General features: G+C 45.7%; 1 protein-coding gene across 1 annotated transcript in view; it reads right to left on the bottom strand.

Moving 5' to 3' along the window:
* Positions 1 to 6,628: 6,628 nt before the first annotated feature.
* The window catches only part of LOC120020912 (kielin cysteine rich BMP regulator), a 43,158-nt gene continuing 24,090 nt past the window's right edge, over positions 6,629 to 25,696 (bottom strand). The window contains exons 15-48 of the mRNA XM_038964537.1: positions 25,573 to 25,666; positions 25,251 to 25,397; positions 25,045 to 25,151; positions 24,859 to 24,952; positions 24,575 to 24,748; positions 24,390 to 24,472; positions 24,137 to 24,230; positions 23,860 to 24,042; positions 23,468 to 23,638; positions 23,190 to 23,363; positions 22,992 to 23,074; positions 22,531 to 22,621; positions 22,291 to 22,373; positions 20,226 to 20,399; positions 19,853 to 20,032; positions 19,555 to 19,685; positions 19,231 to 19,397; positions 16,339 to 16,421; positions 16,160 to 16,253; positions 15,868 to 16,041; positions 15,372 to 15,454; positions 15,140 to 15,260; positions 13,600 to 13,682; positions 13,354 to 13,453; positions 13,156 to 13,244; positions 12,948 to 13,050; positions 12,214 to 12,356; positions 11,708 to 11,880; positions 11,503 to 11,614; positions 11,301 to 11,402; positions 11,057 to 11,221; positions 7,741 to 7,844; positions 7,463 to 7,656; positions 6,629 to 7,354 (exon numbers count right to left, since the gene is read on the bottom strand). Coding sequence (XP_038820465.1) covers positions 7,137 to 7,354; positions 7,463 to 7,656; positions 7,741 to 7,844; positions 11,057 to 11,221; positions 11,301 to 11,402; positions 11,503 to 11,614; positions 11,708 to 11,880; positions 12,214 to 12,356; positions 12,948 to 13,050; positions 13,156 to 13,244; positions 13,354 to 13,453; positions 13,600 to 13,682; positions 15,140 to 15,260; positions 15,372 to 15,454; positions 15,868 to 16,041; positions 16,160 to 16,253; positions 16,339 to 16,421; positions 19,231 to 19,397; positions 19,555 to 19,685; positions 19,853 to 20,032; positions 20,226 to 20,399; positions 22,291 to 22,373; positions 22,531 to 22,621; positions 22,992 to 23,074; positions 23,190 to 23,363; positions 23,468 to 23,638; positions 23,860 to 24,042; positions 24,137 to 24,230; positions 24,390 to 24,472; positions 24,575 to 24,748; positions 24,859 to 24,952; positions 25,045 to 25,151; positions 25,251 to 25,397; positions 25,573 to 25,666 — 4,371 coding nt within the window. The 3' untranslated portion in view covers positions 6,629 to 7,136. The remainder of the gene's footprint in view (positions 7,355 to 7,462; positions 7,657 to 7,740; positions 7,845 to 11,056; positions 11,222 to 11,300; positions 11,403 to 11,502; positions 11,615 to 11,707; positions 11,881 to 12,213; positions 12,357 to 12,947; positions 13,051 to 13,155; positions 13,245 to 13,353; positions 13,454 to 13,599; positions 13,683 to 15,139; positions 15,261 to 15,371; positions 15,455 to 15,867; positions 16,042 to 16,159; positions 16,254 to 16,338; positions 16,422 to 19,230; positions 19,398 to 19,554; positions 19,686 to 19,852; positions 20,033 to 20,225; positions 20,400 to 22,290; positions 22,374 to 22,530; positions 22,622 to 22,991; positions 23,075 to 23,189; positions 23,364 to 23,467; positions 23,639 to 23,859; positions 24,043 to 24,136; positions 24,231 to 24,389; positions 24,473 to 24,574; positions 24,749 to 24,858; positions 24,953 to 25,044; positions 25,152 to 25,250; positions 25,398 to 25,572; positions 25,667 to 25,696) is intronic.

Here is a 25,696-nt window from a genome sequence, read left to right as displayed (position 1 = left end):
TTGAGTTTGTGTAAACTTCTGACCCACTGGGAATGTGATGAAAGAAATAAAAGCTGAAATAAATCATTCTCTCTACTATTATTCTGACAGTTCACATTCTTAAAATAAAGTGGTGATCCTAACTGATCTAAGACAGTTCATTTTTACTAGGATTAAATGTCAGGAATTGTTAAAATTGGAGTTTAAATGTATTTGGCTAAGGTGTATGTAAACTTCCGACTTCAAAACCCACACACATTCACATACACTACATTCACACACGCATACCGACACAACACACACACACACACACTTTACACATTAAATGCTGCTGCTACTCTGTTCTTTGTTTCACTCATATTATAATTTATCCTGATGCCTAGTAACTTTACCCTGCCTTCATGTAGAGTGCATTCGGAAAGTATTCAGACCGCTTGACTTTTTCCACCTTTTGTTACGTTACAGCTTTATTCTAAAAATTATTAAATTGTTATTTTCCCTCATCAATCTCCACACAATACCCCATAATGACAAAGAAAAAACATTTTAAATTTTGGGAAATTGATTGAACCCCCCCCCCCCCCCTCCTGAAATATAACATTTACATAGAGTATCAGTCTAAAGTTTGGACACACCTGTTCATTCCAGGGATTTTCTTTATTTTTTACTATATTTTACATTGTAGAATAATAGTGAAGACATCAAAACTATGAAATAACAAATATGGAATTATGTAGTAACCAAGAAAATGTTAAACAAATCAGAATATATTCTTCAAAGTAGACACCGTTTGCCTTGACAGCTTTGCACACTCTTGGCATTCTCAACCAGCTTCATGAGGTAATCACCTGGAATGCATTTTTGAGCCAATAAGTTGTGTTGTGTTCGATCGGGTTCAAGTCCGGGCTCTGACTGGGCCACTCAAGGATATTGAGATTTTTCTCGAAGCCACTGCACCATTATCTTGGCTGCGTGCTTAGGGTCATTGTCCTGTTGGAAGGTGAACCTTCCAAGGCCTGATTGGTGGAGTGTTGCAGAGATGGTTGTCCTTCTGGAAGATTCTCCCATCTCCACAGAGGCACTCTGGAGCTCTGTCAGAGTGACCATTGGGTTCTTGGTCACCTCCCTGACCAAGGTCCTTCTCCCCCGATTACTCAGTTTGGCCGGGCAGCCAGCTCTAGGAAGAGTCTTGGTGGTTCCAAACTTCTTCCATTGAAGAATGATGGAGGCCACTGTGTTCTTGGGGACCTTCAATACTGCAGAAATTTGATGGTACCCTTCCCCAGATCTGTGCCTCGACACAATCCTACGGAAAATTCCTTTGACCTCATGACTTGATTTTTGCTCTGACATGCACTGTCAACTGTGAAACCTTATATAGACAGGTGTGTGCCTTTTCGAATCATGTCCCATCAATCGAATTTACCACAGGTGGACTCCAATCAAGTTGTAGAAACATCTCAAGGATGATCAATGGAAACAGGGTGCACCTGAGCTCAATTTCCAGTCTCATAGCAAAGGGTCTGGAAGCTTACTGTACATACACAAAAGTATGTGGACTACTCGTCAAACATCTCATTCCAAAATCATGGGCTTTAATATGGAGTTGATCCCCCTTTGCTGTTATAACAACCTCCACTCTTCTGGGACGGCTTATGTTAACGTATTTTTACTTAAGTACTTCACACCACTGCAATGGAACTAAGGGGCCTAGCCTGAACCATGAAAAACAGCCCCACATCATTATTCCTCCCCCACCAAACTTTGCAGTTGGGCCTATGCATTCGGCTAGATAGCATTCTCCTGGTATCCGCCAAACCCAGATGGTGAAGTGTGATTCATCACTCCAGAGAACGCGTTTCCACTGCTCCAGAGTCCAATGGCTGCGAGCTTTACACTACTCCAGCCAACTCTTGGTATTGCGCACGGTGATCTTAGGCTTGTGTGCGGCTGCTCGCCCATTGAAACCCATTTCATGACGAACAGTTCTTGTGCTGACGTTGCTTCCAAAGGCAGTTTGGAACTCGGTGGTAAGTGTTGCTACCAAAGACAGACAATTTTACACATTACCGCGCTTCAGCACTCGGCGTGCCCGTTCTGTGAGCTTGTGTGGCCTACCACTTCGCAGCTGAGACGTTTTCGTTCCTAGACATTTCCACTTCACAGCAACAGCACTTACAGTTGACCGGGCAGCTCTAGCAGGGCAGAAATTTTACGGACTGACTTGTTGGAAAGGCGGCACCCTATGACAGTGCCACGTTGAAAGTCATTGAGCTCTTCAGTAAGGTCATTCTACTGCCAATGTTTGTCTATGGAGATTGCATGACTGTGTGCTCGATTTTCTACACCTGTCAGCAATGGGTGTGGCTGAAATAGCCAAATCTACTAATTTGAATGGGTGTCCACATACTTTCGTGTATATATAGTGTATTGATACGATACAGGTACTCCCTGTATATAGCTCCATTCTTGTTATTTTTTTCCTTGTAATTTTTTTCTTCAATTTTTTATTTATGTTTTACTCTGCATTGTTGGGAAGTTGCTCGCAGGCAAGCATTTCACGGTAAAGTCTACACTCGTTGTATTCTGCGCATTTGATAAAGTTTGATTATTATATTTTTATTATAGATAATAGGACACGTTAGAGATCAAGATGGGGAAAAGCAGTAATTTAGCTATATCAAATAGACAGGCAGACATACTGACCTTCTGTAGGTGAATTCTGCTCTCCTGGCCCCTGCAGCTCATCTGGGGAGATCCCATGCAGGAGCCTCAACAGGCGCTTTCCTTCCCACTCCTGACTCAGTATCAGACACTTCAGGACCAACTGGTCCAAGGTCAGAGGCTAGGGGTCAAACTCCAGGAGCAGGGGGGTATAACACAGTATAGCAAAGAGACAACAGCAGTGTTCCTGACAGATCCGATGACAAAACCTGTTGAGAGATAGGGGGTTCTTCATCCTCCTGCAGGTAGAGCAGGGCTTGATCTCTACTGCAGGAGCCGCTAGTACTGGGTCTGGAAACAAGGCAGATATCAAATTTTATTTGTCACATACACATGGTTAGCAGATGTTAATGCAAGTGTAGCGAAATGCTTGTGCTTCTAGTTCCGACAATGCAGTAATAACCAACGAGTAATCTAACCTAACAATTCCACAACTACTACCTTATACACACAAGTATAAAGGGATAAAGAATATGTACATAAAGATATATGAATGAGTGATGGTACAGAACGGCATAGGCAAGATGCAGTAGATGGTATAGAGTACAGTATATACATATGAGATGAGTAATGTAGGGTATATAAACATAAAGTGGCATAGTTTAAAGTGGCTAGTGATACATGTATTACATAAAGATGGCAAGATGCAGTAGATGATATAGAGTACAGTATATACATATACATATGAGATGAGTAATGTAGGGTATGTAAACATTATATTAAGTTGCATTGTTTAAAGTGGCTAGTGATACATTTTTACATACATTTCCATCAATTCCCATTATTAAAGTGGCTGGAGTTGAGTCAGTATGTTGGCAGCAGCTATATGAAATTGACACAGTAAAGTCAGAGACTTATTCCCATTGTGGTTGCCATGAAGCCCTCACCATGTCTCCCAGTCCTGTCTGGCTGCCAGCAAGCAGTGCACCATGGGACAGTTTCTCCCTCTGAGCACTGATGGTGGCCAGGCTGGCGTACAGACCCATCAGCCGCAGGGTCTCCCTGTCCAGCCTGCAGGGGCAGAGGGACACATTCTCACAGTCATGGTTGTGATTGGCAAAATGTGTTTGCCTCTTGGTAAGGGCAGTTATTGTGGATTTGAGGTGTGCATGTTTCTTTGTGTGTACCTCTTGGCCAGGGCAGTGAGTGTATTTGTCTGGTGCTCAAGGCTGGTGTGTATCCGAGTGAGGAGGGAGATGGCTGACCAAGATTCCTCACTGGGTTTCTCTCAATCAGGACAGCCCCTCAGAGACACGCCCTCATTGCGTCTGTTAATCATGTCATCACATGATCAGAGAGGTAGCCATCTGCTGCACACACACTGGCTCATCCGTAGGTTTCCCACTCAATTAAATTACTCCTCTATATCAACTCATTGTGTATAATTGTTATGCACAAACTAAAACCATCTTAAGCGTGTGTGTTACCTGTATATTTTGAAGGCTCCAGGTAGGTCAGACTGATTCAGCATGTCTCCTGACTTTCCTCCCATAGCAAACCTAGCTCCACCCCCCCCCCTCTCCTCACCCTCCCACGGCAACGGCGTCTCCCAGGCAACCAGCCCTGGGATATCAGAAACATGATGGGATGTTCTGCGTATACACATGTGATGTACTGTGTTTGTGTGTGTGTTTGTCTCACCATGGTGTTCATACAGCATCTCTGTGTAGAGTGTGTGTGTGACGGCGTCATACTTTACTCCCACCAGTAGGAGGCGCTCTGAAAGAGCGACACACCCAACACCTGACCTCTCTCCCATGACGTCTGACCACAGCTCATAGATGGCAGGGCTCCGCACAGACCCTCCTGCACCAGCCTGGGGACAGGGACAGACACACACACACACAGTGTGATTATGGGTGAGAGGGGGATAGAAAGAGAGAGAGTGAGACAGTCTTACAAACGAACAGCTTAAATGGCCCAGCGCTGTCTAGCTGCTCTCCTCAGTCTCCATCTCCCTTTTCTTTCTCTGTGGGTATGGTCTGTGCATCTCTGTCATACTGAGCATGACCGGCGGTGCAGTACAGGGCTTGGTTGAGGTGTGCGATATGAGTCTTGTGTCTGTGGGGTACAGTTTTCCTGTGTTCAGCAACTGTAGGTCCTTGTAGATCTGTAGAATCAAGGTTCAGAAACACACCCAGTCAAGGTTTTTTACTCTCAACTCTCTCTTTACTGTCTGAAATCTATGCACAACTTTTGAAAACATGGCAGAGGTTTGAACTGAGAACCTTGTGAATATAATGTTGAGTTACAAGTTGTAATGTTTTTAAATCATTATTGTGTTACAGTAGTCAGACAAATGTGTCAATATCTCTTAAGATACGGCCCAGTACATCCCTGGGGCCAAGCTTCCTGCCATCCAGGACCTATATAATAGGTCGGTGTCAGAGAAAAGCCCCAAAAACTGTCAGACTTCAGTCACCCAAGTCATAGATTGTTTTCTCTGCTACCGCACGGCAAGTGGTACCGGAGCACCAAGTCTAGGACCAAATGGCTCCTTAACAGCTTCTACCCCCAAGCCATAATACTACTGAACAATTAATAAAATAGCCACTGGATTATTTACATTGACCCCCCCCCCCCCCCCCCCCCCATTTGTTATTTTACACTGCTGCTACTCGCTGTTTATTATCTATGCATAGTCACTTCACCCCTACCTACATGTACAAATTACCTCGACTAACCTGTACCCCCGCACATTGACTCAGTACCGGTACCCCCTGTATATAGCCTCGTTATTGTTATTTTATTGTGTTACTTTTTATAATTTTTTACTTTAGTTTATTTGGTAAATATTTTCTTAACTCTTTCTTGAACTGCACTGTTGGTTAAGGGCTTGTAAGTAAGCATTTCACGGTCTACACATGTTGTATTCGGCGCATGTGACAAAGTTTGATTTGAACTGGTCTGCTGACTTGAAGCAAAGAGTCAAATGTAGCAAGATAGCAGCAACATGCTGAGCTAATCAGAGCATGCTAGCTAAGCATTTATTAACCTCTTAGCTACTCATGTTGAATGAATAAATAGAGCTAGATAGGTGTGAAATATACAAGTGAGTGAGCTAACGTTTGCTTTATTTAAATTTTAAGTTGAATAAGCTATATGAACTTAAGAAAACGTAATGGACAGTTATACTTTTCTTATTTACTGGCCTATTTGAGACCTAGCTAGCTAACTCTATTTTATGATTAAGCATTAGTAAGAGGTAACGTTAGCGTTCTGCTTAGTCAGCTAGTTCAGTTTAGCGTAGCTTTTTATGTTTCTGCCTCCAGGAAAGGATAACAGTCAACAAAAAAGAGGGAGGGGAAGAGGTTTTTAACAATACAGCTTGGCAATAATAACATATTTGCCTGTCAAACCTATTGAATTGAAACAGAAAAAGAGTGGACTATACACAACCTAACTTTATTATACCTTTTTGTGTTTGTGTCAAATTCTCTATAGCTGTGTGTGCGGCCTCCATGCCAGTGTGTTCATTCAACAGCTTGTGGAACAGAACACACACATCCTGAGAAAGCTGTCCTCCCAGAGAACAACCTAAAAACTGGTGAAGCCTACCTACCCACTGCTCCATCACACCGTGGAGAACACACTAGCTTACACATCAAACATTGCACACATGGATACACACACACACACACACAATACGAATAAGACAGTACTGAGGAAAATAAACATTCTCAGCCAGTGTCTTAGCTGTTCCATGTTTACGCCATAGACTGATGAATTATACACACTATTGGCATGGTTACGTCAGTCGCCCCGACAACAGACGGATTTGTTTACCAGGAAACAGTAAAAGTTGTCTGTCAGCCTCAATCAGACAGTTGACACCTGACCATGTTACTGGTCTCACCTAGGAGCAATTAGTTCCCCTGGCCTGTACAATGTATTAAAACACGCCCAAAAACCACACGTTGGATAGTTATCTTTATTTGTTGTGAAATGGCAGAGGGAATGTGTCCAATATTGTAAGTCTGTGTAGTCTGGCATAACACATAATACCTACATTAAGGGACAAAGAAACATAATATATTCAAATAATTCCCTGTGGATACAACAGAGAATGAGGTTTATACAGTAAAAGCACCTGGGATGTAGTGGAGTGTAACAACATGTTAACACTGTTAACCCACCTTTTTATTTTCTCAACAGTGTTTTCCCACTACATCCCTGCAGAGCACAATAGTGTATCAGCAGCCCTACCCTGAGCGTTAGAGGCACAGAGTGGTCACATCACAAACACTTAACAGTACAGTCATAAAATACAGAGCATTCATTACAATGTTGATCAAAATGAATTCAGCTTCACAGAATGTTAATAAAAAACAACAAAGTCCACAGGTGAGTGAGATACCTCTTCAGACAGTTCATTCACACTGTCAGAGTTGCGAGAGGTCCATGCAGTCCTTAGGAATGTGTGTGGGTGTGTGTTAGGACTTGCCATGTATGATCTTGGGGCATGTCTCTGGTGGTACACAGTGGTTGTTGTGTAATACCAGTCCAGCAGGACACTGGCAGCCGGGCACACAGGGTTTAAAACAGTGGCTCTCTATCACCCCTAGTGGCACGTCACGGTTAACACAGGTCACTGGACATGGGGGACCACATTCATCAAACACGAAACCACGCTCCACTGGACAGCCCACCGCTAGATCGAGAGAGAGAAATGGGCAGGGACAGATGTCAACACAGAGAGATGGGGCCCTTTACTGTGGTAAAATAATGTTTTATACTGTGGTTTTGTGTTTGTATTTACCACACAGTGAGGAGCTCCTCCAGGACAGTCTAGCCCCAGCCTCTCTGCACTGCGCTGCGTAGGCCTCCAGGGCATCACACAGACACTCGTCAGCGTTGGCTCCGCAGGCACACAGGTCATAGACACATGCTGCATACCAGGGCTCTGGAGCCACCAAGTGGTGGCAGGTATGGAACACTGCAGACTTCAGAACCCTGAGGAACAAAGGTCAATCAATCAATCTAGCAGGCAAGCTCAAGCGCAGCTAATGTTTTTGAAAAGTCTGGTGTGTGTGTTACCTGCAGCGTGCATTAGCCGACTTCCTGGCCTGGTAGCCTGCTGCCTTACAGGGGTCAATATCCTCCCCAGGCCGACATGACAGGCTGCTGTTACCACTACCCACCTACAGGGGGAGATAGCGATACCAGGGTCTGTGTATGGCTGCTCTGACAAATCAAATTTTATAAGTCACATGTGCCGAATACAACAGGTGTAGACCTTACAGTGAAATGCTTACCTAAGAGCCCCTAACCAACAATGCAGTTTTAAAAAATACAGATAAGAATAAGAAATAAAACTAACAAGTAATTAAGAACAGCAGTAAAATAACAATAGCGAGACTATATACAGGGGGGTACCGGTGCAGAGTCAATGTGCGGGGGCACCGGTTAGTTGAGGTAGTATGCACATGTAGGTAGAGTTATTAAAGTGACTGCATAGATGATAACAGAGTAGCAGCGTTGAAAAAAGGGGGGTGGCAATGCAAATAGTCTGGGTAGCCATTTGATTAGATGTTCAGGAGTCTTCTGGCTTAGAGGTAGAAGCTATTAAGAAGCCTTTTTGACCTAGACTTGGTGCTCCGGTACCGCTTGCCGTGCGTAAGCTGACAAAACAGTCTATGACTAGGGTGGTTGGAGTCTGGCAATTTTTAGGGCCTTCCTCTGACACCGCCTGGTATAAAGGTCCTGGATGGCAGGAAGCTTGGCCCCAGTGATGTACTGGGCCGTTCGCACTACCCTGTGTAGTGCCTTGCGGTCGGAGGCCGAGCAGTTGCCATACCAGGCAGTGATGCAACCAGTCAGGATGCTCTCGATGATGCAGCTGTAGAACCTTTTCAGGATCTGAGGACCCATGCCAAATTTTTTTAGTTTCCTGAGGGGCAATAGGTTTTGTCGTGCCCTCTTCATGACTGCCTTGGTGTGCTTGGACTATGATAGTTTGTTGGTGATGTGGACACCAAGGAACTTGAAGCTCCCAACCTGCTCCACTGCAGCCCCGTCGATGAGAAATGGGGCGTGCTCGGTCCTCTTTTTCACTGTTGTGTCATCGGCAAAATGAATGATGGTGTTGGAGTCATGCCTGACCATGAACAGGGAGTACAGGAGGGGACTGAGCACGCACCCTTGAGGGGCCCGTGTTGAGGATCAGCATGGCGGATGTGTTGTTACCTACCCTTACCACCTGGGGGCGGCCCGTCAGGAGGTCCAGGATCCAGTTGCAGAAGGAGGTGTTTAGTCCCAGGGTGCTTAGCTTATTGATGAGCTTTGAGGGCACTATGGTGTTGAACGCTGAGCTGTAGTCAATGAATAGCATTCTCACATAGGTGTTCCTTTTGTCCAGGTGGGAAAGGGTAGTGTGGAGTGCAATAGAGATGGCATCATCGTAGATCTGTTGGGGCGGTATGCAAATTGGAGTGGGTCTAGGGTATCTGGGATGATGGTGTTGATGTGAGCCATGACCAGCCTTTCAAAGCCCTTCATGGCTACAGACGTGAGTGCTACGGGTCTGTAGTCATTTAGGCAGGTTACCTTAGTGTTCGTGGGCACAGGCACTATGGTGGTCTGCTTAAAACATTGGTATTACAGACTCAAACAGGGAGAGGTTGAAAATGTCAGTGAAGACACTTGTCAGTTGGTCAGCGCATGCTCGCAGTACACGTCCTGGTAATCCATCTGGCCCTGCGGCCTTGTGAATGTTGACCTGTTTAAAAGTCTTACTCACATCGGCTGCGGAGAGCGTGATCACACAGTCTCCCGGAACAGATGGTGCTCCCATGCATGTTTCAGTGTCATTTGCCTCGAATCGACCATCAAAGTAGTTTAGCTTGTCTGGTAGGCTTGTGTCACTGGGCAGCTCTCGGCTGTGCTTCCCTTTGTAGTCTGTAATGGTTTGCAAGCTCTGCCACATCCAACGAATGTCAGAGCCGGTGTAGTATGATTCGATCTTTGTCCTGTATTGATCCTTTGCCTGTTTGATGGTTCGTCGGAGGGCATAGCGGGAATTCTTATAAGCTTCCGGGTTAGAGTCCCGCTCCTTGAAAGTGGCAGCCTTAGCCTTTAGCTCAGTGCCGATGCTGCCTGTAATCCATGGCTTCTGGTTGGGGTATGTACGTACGGTCACTGTGGGGGTGACGTCATTGATGCACTTATTGATGAAGCCAATGACTGATGTGGTGTACTCCTCAATGCCATCGGAGGAATCCAGGAACATATTCCAGTCTGTGCTAGCAAAACAGTCCTTTAGCTTAGCATCTGCTTCATTTGACCACTTTTTTATTGATCTAGTCACTGGTGCCTCCTGCTTTTAATTTGTAAGCAGGAATCAGAAAGATAGAATTATGGTCAGATTTGCCAAATGGAGGGAGAGCTTTGTATTCGTCTCTGTGTGTGGGGTAGAGGTGGTCCACAATTTTTTCCCCTCTGGTTGCACATTTAACATGCTGATAGAAATTTGGCAAAACGGATTTAAGTTACCCTGTATTAAAGTCCCCGGCTACTAGGATTTCTTGTTTGCTTATGGCGGAATACAGCTCATTAAATGCTGTCTTAGTGCCAGCCTCTGACTGTGGTGGTATGTAAACAGCTACGAAAAATACAGATGAAAACTCTCTAGGTAGGTAGTGTGGTCTACAGCTTATCATGAGATACTCTACCTCAGGCTAGCAATAGCTCGAGACTTCCTTAGATATCGTGCACCAGCTGTTATTTACAAAAATACATAGTCCGCCGCCCCTTGTCTTACCAGATGCCGCTGTTCTGTCCTGCTGGTACAGCGTATCACCAGCCAGCTGTATGTTGATAGTGTCGTCGTTCAGCCACGACTCCGTGAAGCATAAGATATGACAGTTTTTAATGTCCCGTTGGTAGTTTAATCTTCCGCGTAGGTCATCGATTTTATTCTCGAAAGATTGCACGTTTGCTAGCAGAATGGAAGGAAGTGGGGGTTTATTCGATCGCCTACCAATTCTCAGAAGGCAGCCCGCCCTCCGGCCCCTTTTTCTCCACCTCCTCTTCACGCAGATCATTGGGGTCTGTTCCCGAGAAAGCAGTATATCCTTCTCGTTGGGCTCTTCAGACTCGTGAAAGGAAAAAAAGGATTCTGCTAGTCCGTGGTGAATAATCACAGTCCTGATGTCTAGAAGTTATCTTCGGTTATAAGAGACGGTAGTGGCAACATTATGTACAAAATAAGTAAAAAAATAAGTTACAAACAAAAAAACACAATCGGTTGGGGACACGTAAAACATCTGCATTCCTCTCCGGTGTCATTTTACACAACTACAGGAGTTGTGGTTAACACTCTACCTACAAAGTAGACAGACACACACTCACTCACCTTCCAGCTGTTTCCAAAGTCGGCCTCTGATTGACTGACTTTTCCTGCAGGGGTTCGTAGGTCGTCCTGGGGGTAGTTGTTGAAGTTGCCACAGAGACCACAGGTGTGACCTTTATACGACCCCGGAATACTCACTTCCAGGTGGGACCGCCCACTCCACAACACCTGAGGAGTTCAGACATGTAAGAGTTATCACAGGTAAGGGTTTAGACAACTTAGAGTAAATAGATAGTAGTTTTCATACCTTTAGTCCTATATTAGTGTTGAGTAGGATGGTATTTGTCTGGCGCTCCAGGTAGATGTATGGTTCTTTGAGGAAAGGCAGGGTGACAACCTTGTAGTCCACCTGGAATAAAAAACACCTCAGCTCAGATTGGCTCTCACCTCCTATACACATGTTCTGATTGGCTCGCTGCTAGAACATCCACAACCAGAAACCCACTCACCCTAACGACCCAGTCCTGGAGTAGCTGCACTACCACATCTCCTATGAAAACAGTTACTTCTTTGGTCCAGGACACTCCCTTTCGACCACGGTCATCATTGGTCGCATGGATACTGGACACGCACAGGTGTACACAAATTAGTTCAAATCAACCAAATACCAAACCTTGCATGAATCTTGTTAACAGAAAATGCATTGCTTTGTACCTGAAGTCCCCTCCGTCACAGTCCTGAGACAGTATGTAAGTGCAGGCCCCCTGGAAGTGGAGCATGCGGCCATCGAAGGTCCTGTAGTGGGGATCCCCAAACGCTACGCAGGTGGCTGGCCGTGGTATACAGTGGGGACAACACACACCTGGGATCACAGCAGGAGTCTCATCCTGTTACACACAAGAGTCAAACGGAACACATAGTTAGACAGAACACAGAACACAGAGTCAGATGGAACACTGACAGACCAGACAGAACACTGACAGACCAGACAGAACACTGAGAGACCAGACAGAACACTGAGAGGCCAGACAGAACACTAAAAGCCAAAAAGAACACTAAGAGACCAGACGGAACACCGAAAGAACATACGGAACACCGAAAGAACATATGAAACACTGAGTCAGACACAACACTGAGAGACCATACAGAACACTGAGAGACCAAACAGAACACTGAGAGACTAGACAGTACACAGAGAGACAAGTGTGTGTTATATTGACCGCTGCACAGCCTAGTGGAGGACAGCGTTGGCTGTAACAGTGTACGTCTCCAAACACACAGGTACAGCTGGTACACTCATCCACTTCCCACTGTTCATTAGACTGGTACACAGAGCCCTGGTACACACACTGCACCCCCGAGTCTGAAACACACACACACACACACACAATGTAGTGGTATATAAACAGTTTAGCTGTGTAGTGGGGATATTGCATAGTTTTTTTACCCCTTTTTCTCCCCAATTTCGTGGTATCCAATTGGTAGTTACAGTCTTGTCTCATCGCTGCAATTCCCGTATGGACTTGGGAGAGGTGAAGGTCGGGAGCCTGCGTCCTCCGAAACACAACCCAACCAAGCCGCACTGCTTCTTCACACAATGCCCACTTAACCCGGAAGCCAGCCGCACCAACGTGTCGGAGAAAACATCGTACACCTGGCGACCGTGTCAGCGTGCACTGCGCCCGGCCCGCCACAGGAGTTGCTAGTGCATGATGGGAAAAGGACATCCCTGCTGGCCAAACCCTCCCCTAACCCAGACGACGCTAGGCCAATTGTGCGTCGCCCCATGTGTCTCCCGGTCGCAGCCGGCTGCAACAGGCCCTGGACTCGAACCCAGAATCTCTAGCGGCACAGCTAGCAATGCGATGCAGTGCCTTAGACCACTGCGCCACTCGGGAGGCCATTGCATAGTTATATATATATTAGTGGTTAGCGAGTACTGTAGAAGTGGTACCTTGACACTCGTAACAGCATTTTCCAGGAGTCTTCATTCTGACCAGGCCCTGCTCACACTCCACAGGAACACACTCCTCTATACTGCACTCAATGTAACCCAGCTAGAATACACACACAAAAAACAATGGAAATTTGTGCCATTTGTGTGATTCTGTGAGTGCGTTAGCGCACGTTTGTGTGTGTGCTTGTGTGTTTGTGTAACTTACATTACAGGTGCATGTGACGCACTCATCCTCACTGTCTGTCCAGCTCTCACCATTAGACACATGCCTCTTCTCACCCTCGATAACACATTCTGAAAGAAACACACACACACTTGACCACACAGGGTTTCGAGGTTAAGGTTTGGTGTTTAAGAGATGGGGTTTAGGGTGTACAAAAAGGGGGTAGGGTTGAGCGTGTACCGTCACAGACGGGGCAGCAGGAATCAGGGGGTGTGTGGTGTTCTTCAGGGCGGCAGCTGAGAGGGGGGCAGCTCTGGTGTAGACACGTCCACGTCAGGTCCTGATCAACGCAACAACACACAGGGATACAGGTTATATATCACTAGTCCAACACACAGTTTTATATTATTATACCACTACTCCTACAGACAATATACAGCTTTAAACAGACAAACAAACACAGGTCAGGGGTTGTTGCCATGGTACCTTGCACTGGCAGGTGAAGCAGGGGTCGTCTGTAGCCAGGACCTCGTTACCGATCAGAGTGGCCGTGCAGTTACTGAGGGGCTCTACACACATGCGTGCACACACACACAGGTTAGTGTTGCGCGGGTCATCTGTTTGTTCACCCGCACCCGCCCGCAATTGCTAATAACCCATCCGCAACTGCCCAACTATATGTGATAAAGTGAAATTCTGAGGCCCGAACCCAACCCTAACTCGTTAATATAGAAACATGTCCTGTAGGCTACAGTCAGAGACGGCGGAACAATATTTTGACAGAGGGTGGAGGATTTTTTTGGACTGATTTAGATTTATGTCTGCTTATAATTTACAACATATTGGTAGGCTATTTGTTAGTCAACTTAATTAGATACATGCAGCTTCTCTTCTGTCATTATATAAGTATGTTGCCCTTGTAGACTAAATAAACCTTTGCTCACCAGAATAATGTCATGAATTGATAGAATGAATGCTAGTTGACATCGGTAAAGTTCTCTATCATCTCTGCTTCTTTTGTGGAGCAAAGACGTTTAGGGACCGGGGAGAACATGCAATAACAAAAATATATATAATAATTAGGTGGAAAATTTCCAAATGACATCAGTTTGACCGGTTGTCAGGAAATAGAAAGCTGTGAAAACAACCCAACATGTTTTGGATAAGATTTCAGTTTGGCTTGGATGCATATTTTCTGTGGTTGAAATACTATTAGCTTTTATGATGCTGATAAAAATAGCATCTCTACAGAAGGTATCTAAATGTGCATTCACATTCTCTCAAGACGCTGAAATAAATAAATAATAATTCTCCACTCCTGTTCCTGAGTAAAAATTGCCTTGATAGTGTATAATTTTACAGCAAGAAATGCTTAATTCTGCAGAAGTTAATATTAAGGCTATGTGAGAGGTTATAGACCCACAGTCAATGTCCAGATTTCAGTTTCCATTTAACCCATCAGTAGGAAGTTCCCTTGATGTGCCATAGGCCTATTTAAAGTCCCCTTCTTGAGACTGTCAAATTTGTATATCGCCTCACAATCATCACATATAACATACTGTAGCCCGGCACTGCCATCATCCTCTTTTACCATTTCACCAAATCTTTCTCAAACAATACTTTTCTGGCCCTTCCTTTATTTTCATCTCTTCATTTCACAGCTTTTCTCTTATTGAACTCTGACATTGTCCTTTGGCGCTCGTACAGTTAGGCCTAAAGCTTAGGCTTACGTCCTAATGCCAGAAACCTAAAATAATGAAAGAAAAACCTCAATGTAGTCTATACAGTATATACATTTGATAAATGTTTAGATTTTTTAAAGTATTGTTTCTCTTTATTCAACCAGCCTGCCATCCACCCTTCATCCACACAATATTTCATGATCCTAAATCCGTTATAAGTCAACCCCCGCCTCATTAATAGAGGTTACTGGAAGTTTTAGAGTGAGGGAGAGAGAGAGAGAAAAAGAGTGTGTGTGTGTGCATGTTTGTGTGTGTGTGTTAAACTGGTGTGTATGTGTACTGACGTGCGCAGACAGGGCAGCAGGAGTCTGGTCCAGAGAACAGGATGTTGCTTTTAACACAGTCCACCAGGCTGGGACACTGCTTACGGTAACACCTCAGGTGCTGCTCTCCATCTGGCATCACCTGGACACAGGAAACAATGACATCACCTGCTACAATACTGTATCTAGACACGCTGTGTGTGTGTGTGTGTGTGTGTGTGTGTGTGTGTGTGTGTGTGTGTGTGTGTAGTACCTCGCAGGTGCAGATGTGACAGGGGTCATCTGCAGGGTGGAAGCTGTCTCCTGGACCGTACACTCTGCCCTCAAACACACAGTCTGACCAAACACACACAGAGACACTGATCACAGTCTGACCAAACACAAAGAGAGACACTGATCACAGTCTGACCAAACACACACAGAGACACTGGTCACAGTCTGACCAAACACAAAGAGAGACACTGATCACAGTCTGACCAAACACAAAGAGAGACACTGATCACAGTCTGACCAAACACAAAGAGACACACTGATCACAGTCTGACCAAACACAAAGAGACACACTGATCACAGTCTGACCAAACACAAAGAGAGACACTGATCACAGTCTGACCAAAAACAGAGAGACACTGATCACAGTCTGACCAAACACACACAGAGACACTGATCACAGTCTGACCAAACACACACAGAGATATTGAACTAAACAGAGGAACACAGAAGGTAAACAGGGTGTGTATTATAGTTACCTGCACACACAGGGCAGCACTCCCCAGGTACAGTGATGGTGTTGATGCAGGGGGACAGACAGCGGACCTCCGAGCAGGTGGTCACTCCATCCACACACATACAGCTCATACAGGGAGTAGAGTCTGCAAACCAGCTACTGCCCGCAGCATGCTCCTCTCCGTCATACACACACCCTGAGATACACGCACACACAACATTTTACATCCCCAGAGCGCGATAAATTGTGTAAACCTGACCAATAACTAGTTAAATATATGGGAGGCAAATACAAAGCCCAAGCTGGTGTTTTACCTCTGCAGCGAGGACAGCACATTCCTGGTTCTGTCAGCTGGTGCATACAGGTCAGCTTAGGACACTCTAGTCCCACACACTGTACCTTCCCTGCCTGGAACAAACACATATTATACACACACATACGCCGCAGACACCTGCACACACACGCAAGAAAGAGAGAGGAGATATGGTCTAACCTGACAAGTACATGCTGTGCAGAGGTTGGAGCTGGGATTCCACTGCTGTCTGTCACTGTACTCCTCACCCTGGTATACACACACTGAGAGATACAAACACACAGGGAGTTTAACAGGAACGTTTTCTAATGCACCGTAACCTGCAAAATAGTTGCATGGTGTAATTGTAACAACATACAGGAACTCAAGGCCTTTTGTTGACCTGACCTAGAATTCCTCACAATCAGATGCCGACCGTATTATCTCCCAAGAGAATCCTCCTCGGTTATTGTCACAGCGTGTATATCCCCCCTCAAGCCGATACCACGACGGACCTCAAGGAACTTCACTGGACTTTGTGCAAACTGGAAACCATATATCCTCAGGCTGCATTTATTGTAGCTGGGGATTTTAACAAAGCAAATTTGAGAACAATGCTACCTAATTTATATCAGCAAATTGACTGTAGTACTCGTGCTGGCAAAACTCTGGATCACTGCTACTCTAATTTCCGCGATGCATATAAGGCCCTCCCCGCCCTCCTTTTGGCAAATCTGACCACAACTCCATTTTGATCCTCCTTCCTATAGGCAGAAACTCAAACAGGATGTACCCGTGTTAAGAACTATTCAACGCTGGTCTGACCAATCAGAATCCACGCTTCAAGATAGTTTTGGTCACGTGAGCCTCAGAGAATAATATCGACAAATACGCTGATTCAGTGAGTGAGTTTATAAGGAAGTGAATAGGAGATGTTGTACCCACCATGACTATTAAAACCTACCCTAACCAGAAACTGTGGATAGATGGCGGCATTTGCACAAAACTGATAGCGCAAACCACCGCATTTAACCATGTTAAGGTGACTGGGAATATGGCCGAATACAAACAGTGTAGTTATTCCCTCCGCAAGGCAGTCAAACAAGCGAAATGTCAGTATAGAGACAAAGTGGAGTCACAATTCAACAGCTCTGACACGAGACGTATGTGGCAGGGTCTACAGACAATCACAGACCACAGACAAAACCAGCCACATCACGGACACCGACGTCTTGCTTCCAGACAAACTAAACGCCTTCTTTGCCTGCTTTGAGGATAATACATTGCCACCGACGTGGCCCGCTACCAAGGACTGTGGGCTCTCCTTCTCCGTGGCCAACGTGAGTAAGACATTTAAACATGTCAACCCTCCTCAGAGCTGGCTGGTGTGTTTACGGACATATTCAATCCCTCCCTATCCCAGTCTGCTGTCCCCACATGCTACAAGATGGCCACCATTGTTCCTGTACCCAAGAAGGCAAAGGTAACTGAACTAAATGACTATCGCCCAGTTGCACTCACTTCTGTCATCATGAAGTGCTTTGAGAGGCTAGTCAAGGATCATATCACCTCCACCTTATCTGTCACCCTAGACCCACTCCAATTTGCTTACCGCCCCAATAGGTCCACAGATGATGCAATCGCCATAACACTGCACACTGCCCTATCCCATCTGGACAAGAGGAATACCTATGTAAGAATGCTGTTCATTGACAGCACTCAGCATTCAACACCATAGTACCCTCCAAGCTCATCATTAAGCTTGAGGCCCTGGGTCTCAACCCCACCCTATGCTGGTCCTGGACTTCCTGACGGGCCGCCCCCAGGTGGTGAAGGTAGGAAACAACATCTCCACTTCGCTGATTCTCAACACTGGGGCCCCACAAGGGTGCGTGCTCAGCTCCCTCCAGTACTTCCTGTTCCCCATGACTGCGTGGCCATGCACGCCTCCAACACAATCATCAAGCTTGCAGACGACACAACAGTAGTAGGCTTGATTACCGACAACGACGAGATAGCCTACAGGGAGGAGGTGACGGCACTCGGAGTGTGGTGTCAGGAAACAACCTCTCACTCAACATCAACAAAACAATGGAGATGATTGTGGACTTCAGCAAACAGCAGAGGGAGCACCCCCCTATCCACGTCAACGGGGCAGTAGAGGAGAAGGTGGAAAGTTTTAAGTTTCTCGTGGTACACATCACGGACAAACTGAAATGGTCCACCCACACAGACAGTGTGGTGAAGAAAGCAACAGCAACAGCAACAGCGCCTCTTCAACCTCAGGAGGCTGAAGAAATTTGGCTTGTCACCTACAACCCTCACAAACTTTTACAGATGCACAACTGAGTGCATCCTGCCGGGCTGCATCACCGCCTGGTACGGCAACTGCACCACCCACAACCGCAAGGCTCTCCAGAGGGTGGTGCAGTCTGCACAATGCATCACCGGGGGCAAACTACCTGCCCTCCAGGACACCCACAGCACCCGATGTCACAGGAAGGCCAAAAAGATCATCAAGGACAACAACCACCCGAGCCACTGCCTGTTCACCCCGCTATCATCCAGAAGGCAAGGTCAGTACAGGTGCATCAAAGCTGGGACCGAGAGACTGAAAAACAGATTCTATCCCAAGGCCATCAGACTGTTAAACAGCCATCACTAAGACAGAGAGGCTGCTGCCTACATATATACTTGAAATCATTGGCCACTTTAATAAATGGATCACTAGTCACTTTAATAATGCCACTTTAGTAATGTTTACATATATTTCATTACTCATCTCATATGTATATACTGTATTTTATACCATCTATTGCATCTTGCCTATGCCGCTATGTCATTGCTCATCCATATATTTATATGTATATATTCAATTCCGTTACTTAGATTTGTGTGTACTAGGTAGTTGTTGTGGAATTGTTAGATTACATGTTAGATATTGCTGCACTGTCGGAACTAGAAGCACAAGCATTTCACTACACTCGCAATAACATCTGCTAACCATGTGTATGTGACCAATAAAATTTGATTTGATTTGATTTTTGGGAAAACATGAAATATTCCATGTTTTCATTCAGTTTGTGGGTTTACCTGCACACTGGGGGCAGCAGTCTCCTGGCAGTGTGATTGGTTGGGGGCAGGAGGTGGGGGGGCAGAAGAGGGGCATGCAAGTGACACTCCCCCTCACACAGGTACAGCGCTGACAGGGATTGCCTAGCCCTGGGGTGAGGGGTGTGGCTGCTGGGGTGAAGGTTTGTCTGTTAGGGGAGTGAGGAGAGTGTTTACAGACATCCAGCTTGTCACAGGGCCTAGACATAACAGTGAAGGTGTGTGTGTCAGTGGGTAACTGTGTGTGTGTGTGTGTGTGTGTGTGTGTAAGGGCGTCAGAGGGTGTGTGTATGGAATTAGACCTACCTGTTAGAGTAGACCACACCCCCGTAGAGGCAGGCCTCACAGAGTGGACAGCAGCCATTGGATGATTCAAAGGGGAGGGGGTGGGAACATTGAACAGGACACAGCTTTTTATGACATGTCACCACCTCGTTCTAGAGAGAGGGGGGAGAGAGCGAGAAAGACGGAGGGAGAAAAAGATGGGACAGAGGTGTGGGATAGAACAAATATGGAACAGCTGGGAAACAGTGATATAAGAGGATAGACAGACTTCACAGAGATAGAGGGAGGGATAGGGGATGAGATAATGCTGTCTTCTCACCAGACAGCTGCAGGTGGAGCAGGGGTCAATGGGCGTGGTGAAGGAGGCCCCAGACTGAAACTCCTCCCCCTGGTAAAGGCACACCCCTCTGCAGATGGGGCAGCACTCCCCTGGAGGGATCACAGGACGCGCACACACCACAGGCGGGCACGACCCAGACACACACACCACACCACCGTTCTACACACAGTCACATGGAAAAATTGACCAAAACTAGAGCAAATATAGTAATAACATCATGTCTCGCCAGGGACCTGAAGATTTGTGTTAGCCCCCATTACTGTCTAAGCCTTAAGTTTTATCTCAGTGAAGTATCGAAGGTTGGTCACATACAGATACAGTGTATGTGTGTATGAAGTGTGTATGTGTGTACCAGGCATGTGCAGCGTTGACAGTGGTCTGAGGGGTGTGGGAAGCGCTCGCCATTGGAACAGTCTCGTCCGTTGAAGCGACAGCCATCACACACACCGCACGCACATCCGTCCAGCGCAGGGTGTGGACAGGACACAGCAGGACACCTCCGCTTCACACACACTACCTCTCCTCTCTACACACACACATACACACAAATGTAAACGCACACAAACGCACACAAACACAAGAAAACACATCTACAGCCGTCACACACAACATATCAATGCAAACATGAACACACAAATACTTCATTGGATCAGATGTCTAACTGACATGGAGCAGTTATTTGTCTTTTTTTCACACGGTAACTTGTTGACGGAGGCTGCGCATGTGTTACTTTACGCACACATCACCCTCCCTTCACGTTTCTCACTTTACTCACCCTCTTCTGGACCCTTCCTATAAACCAATTTGATGGACATGATGATGTAGCCCAGGGTTTCCCAAACTCGTCCTAGGAACCCCCCTGGGTACATGTTTTGTTTTTGCCCTAGCACTACAGAGCTGATTCAAATAATCAAAGCTTGATGAAGAGTGGGTTAATTGAATCAGCTGTGTAGTGCAAGGGCAAAAAACAAAACATGTACCCAGGGGGGGCCCAAGGACCGAGATTGGGAAACCCTGATGTAGCCTACGTCTCTGCCTCGTATTTATGAACAGCCGACATAAAAACCTGCAGCGATTTGAATGAACGTTCCAAAATATATATATATTTTGTAGGCAACCTTCTCTTTCTGTTGTAACCAAGGATACTGTAGTAGCACAATCGGGACGCACACTGTAAACCCCAAGGAATTTTTAACTCAAATACTTGTAGTAAGTTGTACTCAAAAGTTAATGAAAAGTCATTATTACTTAAAATGTTTATGTGGTACTGACTCAAAACTAAATGAGAAGTCACACCAACTACATTTTTTAAAGATATGATAACAAATTAACTTTTTTCCCAGTGGAGGTAGATTTTTTTGAATAATTTTTATATCTGTGTTTTTGCATGTACATTGAGTGATTGATTAATTAAATGTTAAGATAAATATTTTTTTTCTAAATTAATCCAATCATTGAATTTTTGCACCCGTTACTGAAATGGTTGTTCCAGTTGAAATGGCTTAGGTAGTTTCCTCCCACTGTTCTTAACCCTGGCAGTTATTATGGATGCAGGTTGCAGGTGAATATAATTTAGGAATTAGACATCAATTTGCAAGCCAGCATAATGTGATTTATAGTTAGGGTTGTAAAATTCTGGTAAATTTCCCAGGTTTTCCAGAAATCCTGGTTGGAAGATTACTTTAAGTGGAATTTTGCAGGCCTGATGTGCCCTGTGAACTATGAGTTTCAGGCCACTGTATAAGGCCTTATGATATACTGTATGTAATGGTTAAATTATACTGATAATAATTCACCTAGGAACTCACTTGGTGAAGGCCACCAGACTAAATGAACGAATTCAACAACCATGTCTCTGTCAATAACAAATACAGTCATGGGTGGTAACTCTACAATTCAATCGAAAAGGCAAGGCACATTGGTAAATTATTGGAGTCGTGGCTTAGTGAGGGCATTACATTTAAGTATACCTTAATCAAAAAACGGCATTTGTATTACTCATATGAAGGTAGTACTGCTCACTTCAGCTATTTAACTTTCTTAACCAGTCATTTTTTGGGTCATCGGTTTCCTAAAAATGTTTGAGTAGCCAGAATGTATCCGGTTTTACAATGCAGTCTACACATTGCTTTGGGGCAAAAACAATCTGTGTTTTAACCACAAATAACATACAACTGTTAAAAAAAGAAAAAAAGAACACTAATACTTTGACTCCCTGTCTGCTTCCTGCTTAGCCAATGTTTGCAATGAGGATTAAAAAAAAGAGCATCACATCGCTATTTAGACTGCCTGTCTGAGTCCTGCTTGTGTTTGATATGGGAGGGAGTTGTAAAGTAGAGAATCTCACACATGCGCAGAAAGAGGATTGCAAACGCAGCCACTTAACCTTGACCCCACCCTGATACTTGACCACTCACTGAGCATGTGCAGTCATCACAGGTTCCTCTGGTTCCAGGGAAGACCTGTCCATCAACGTAAGCCCAGCCCTGGAACACACAGCCTACACACACACACACACACACACACACACACACACACACACACACACACACAGACACACACAGACAGACATAGACACAGAACAAAAACATAAATGTCAGTGTCAGACAGAAAGAAATAAAGACAGACAGACAGATATGTTATAGCGGGTAGAGTACCGTCACACACGGGGCAGCCACAGGGGCTGGTGGCAGGATGAGAGCAGGAGGCTGGAGGACACAACTTCTTCACACACCTCACTGATCCATCCTACAGACAGAGAGAGAGATATAGAGAGGAGAGAGTGGGAGAGAGAGAAAAATATTTAAATAAAGTTACACATACAAAGTACAAATAGGTGTCTGATGAAGGAGATTACGCCGAAACGGAAGCCTGAATGTATGTCCCGTCAATAAATATTCAGATCTATGCAGAAACAGAGTGATCCTTTTTCTTTATTTTCCTGGGCAGTCACCTGTCGAAGTGTCCTTGGATAATAATTTTGGGGGGATTTTCAAGTCCCTTAGTTGAGCACCTGATTCCGTTTTTGTTCAAGCTTAGCTGATGCTTGTTTGGGTATAGTTTCTTTCCATTGTGTATTAAACACTAAATAGTGTGTGTGTGTGTGTGTGTGTGTTACCTGGCAGGTACATTCTGAGCAGGGGTCAGTAGGGTCAGGGATTGACTGGCCACTGATGAGGACCACATTGCCATGGGAACAACCTGTCACAGGAAGAAATTGCCATAGAAACCATGTCTAAAGGAGAAACATTGTAAATATGTTACTTAGAGGAACACTGACATACAGTGTGTGTATGAGGTGTGTGTGTGAACGCACGGTTACACTCTCCGCAGCACTGGCCGGGTGGCTTGTAGGGGTGTGTGCAGTCCTGGTAGCAGGGTAGCTGGCTACACACCACATCACCTACGTAACACGTACACACTCGACACGGGTCCTCTCCACTGAGAAACTCATAGCCATCAGGATACTCCATACCCCCATACATACAGCCTGTAGAGAGAGAGCGAGAAAAGGGGGGAGAGAAGGGTTTAGTCCTTCCCCTCTAATCAGGGACTGATTTAGACACACACACAATATCCCACAAGGTGTCTCACCATCACAGGCTAGGCAGCACTCTCTCTGTATGGGGTAGGGACAGCTGACAGCAGGGCAGCGTTTCCTCTCACAGTGGACAGAACCCTCGCGACACACACACACTCCACACGGGTCCGACACATCACCCCACGACTCCCCATTGGCCCGTTCCCGACCCTCATACAGACAGCCTGAAACACACACATGTGGGCTGTATGTGTAATATCATGTTATGTAGGCTGTAGGAAGAGTAATGTCATGTTATGTAGGCTGTATGAAGTGCAATGTCATGTTATGTAGGCTGTATGAAGTGTAATGTCATGCCATGCAGGCTGTATGAAGTGTAATGTCATGCCATGCAGGCTGTATGAAGTATAATGTCATGTTATGTAAACTGTATGAAGTGTCGTACCGTCGCAGGTCCTGCAGCACTCCTGCTGTATGGGGTGTGAGCAGTGAGCGAGGGGGCAGGGCTTGCGCTGACATCGAGACGTCCCATTGGTGCAGAGGCATGATCGACAGGGGTCAGTGGGGTCGTAGAAACGCTCAGTGTGTCTGTAGGGCCGACCCTCATACACACAGTCAGCAGGGGGGACTGCACAGACACATAGAATCATTTATGACACCAAATAATACATTTACTTTTCATTTCAATTAGTCAATCATTGTACCTGGCTGTAGTTGCGTACCTGGGCATTGGGGACAGCATTCTCCAGGCAGCAGGTTGGGGATGGAGCACGCCAGCGGTGGACACCTCCTCATCAAGCACTGGACGTTACCATTCTACAACACACACAAGGTATGGGCCTAACAGGTTCATGGTTGTAGGCATATGGGACTGTCACTCAAACCTTGAGCTACAGTAGGATGGTCATTTTGGAATGGGCAAAACACTGGATTACAGCTAACCCTCAACATTGGCGCTGATGTGTGTGTTCTTACGATACAGTGGCAGGTCCTGCAGTTGTCGGTGGGATGGAGGAACTCTTGTCCGTTTGGGTACTCTTTCCCAGCGTAGCTACACCCTGCAAAAAGGTGTTCTTTGCTTAGACATGGTTTGACACTATACATATGTGTGTGTGTGTGTGTGTGTATGCCTACGTGTGTGTGTGTGTGTGTGTGTGTACCGTTACAGTTGTTCTGGCAGCAGGTCCCTGGGAGCGGGGTGGTGCAGTGAGGCCGGGGGCATTCTGATGCGTGGCAGTCAACCCTCCCTGACACACACACACACTCCTCACACACACTCACCGGGCTGGGGAACACCTCGCCGTCCACAAACACACGGTTCTCAAAGGAACAGTCTGGAACAAACACACAGGCAAAAATACACTTAGAAAACACAGGTGTTTTGTATTTACAAGGTTAATATATATGTGTGTTAATATATGTGTGTGTTTTAGGCGAAGAGTACCTGGGCATTTAGGGCAGCACTCTCCGTGTGGTGTGTGTGTGTTGGAACAGTTCAGGGGGGGACAGGCTCTCCTCACACACTGCACCGTACCCTCCTGGGGAGTGGGGGGTAGGACCATGTTATGCAATTGTATGTTGCAGTATGTTATGTATGTGTGTATGTTTGGCTGTGTGTGTGTCCTCTCACCAGACAGGTGCAGGTATGACAGGGCTGGTCGGGGTGTGTAAAGGTTTGTCTGTTGCTATAAATACGCTGATCGAAGGTACAGCGCTCACACTCTGCACAGCACAAACCTAGAGAGAAAGGAAAAAGATCATGGAATGAGAATGGAAAAGAAAGATAGCCATTTCAAATAAATACACTCAGACAGACATGCACACTCACAGTCTTACCGGTGGTCTTGGTGGGGTGTGTGCAGGCAGTGGGGGGACAGTGTGTGTGTGTACACACCACTTCTCCGTTTAGACAGGTACAGCTGGAGCAGCCCTCGGCCTGCCACTGAGAACCCTCCTCATACTTCAACCCCTCCAACACACACACTATAGAAAAATAGAGAGAGAGAGAGAGAGAGAGAGAGAGAGAGAGACAGAGAGACAGAGACAGAGACAGAGACAGAGAGAGGGGGGGTGTAGGATTGATTATGTCAAGATATATTCCTGTCTTTATCTCTGTATGTATAGGATGTTATCATTGTTGCAAAATAATATGTGGTACCTTTGCAGATGGGGCAGCAGAACTGGGGGTCGTTGATGGGGTTGGAACATTGGACCGGAGGACACCTCTCCTCTTGGCACCTCACATTTCCATCCTGATACACACACACACTCAGAACTTATGT

This window comes from Salvelinus namaycush, chromosome 2 (genome assembly GCF_016432855.1).
Source record: "Salvelinus namaycush isolate Seneca chromosome 2, SaNama_1.0, whole genome shotgun sequence".
NCBI lineage: Eukaryota > Metazoa > Chordata > Actinopteri > Salmoniformes > Salmonidae > Salvelinus > Salvelinus namaycush.
Note: the sequence above shows the minus strand (reverse complement) of the source record. Positions and strands in the feature narration are given on the sequence as shown.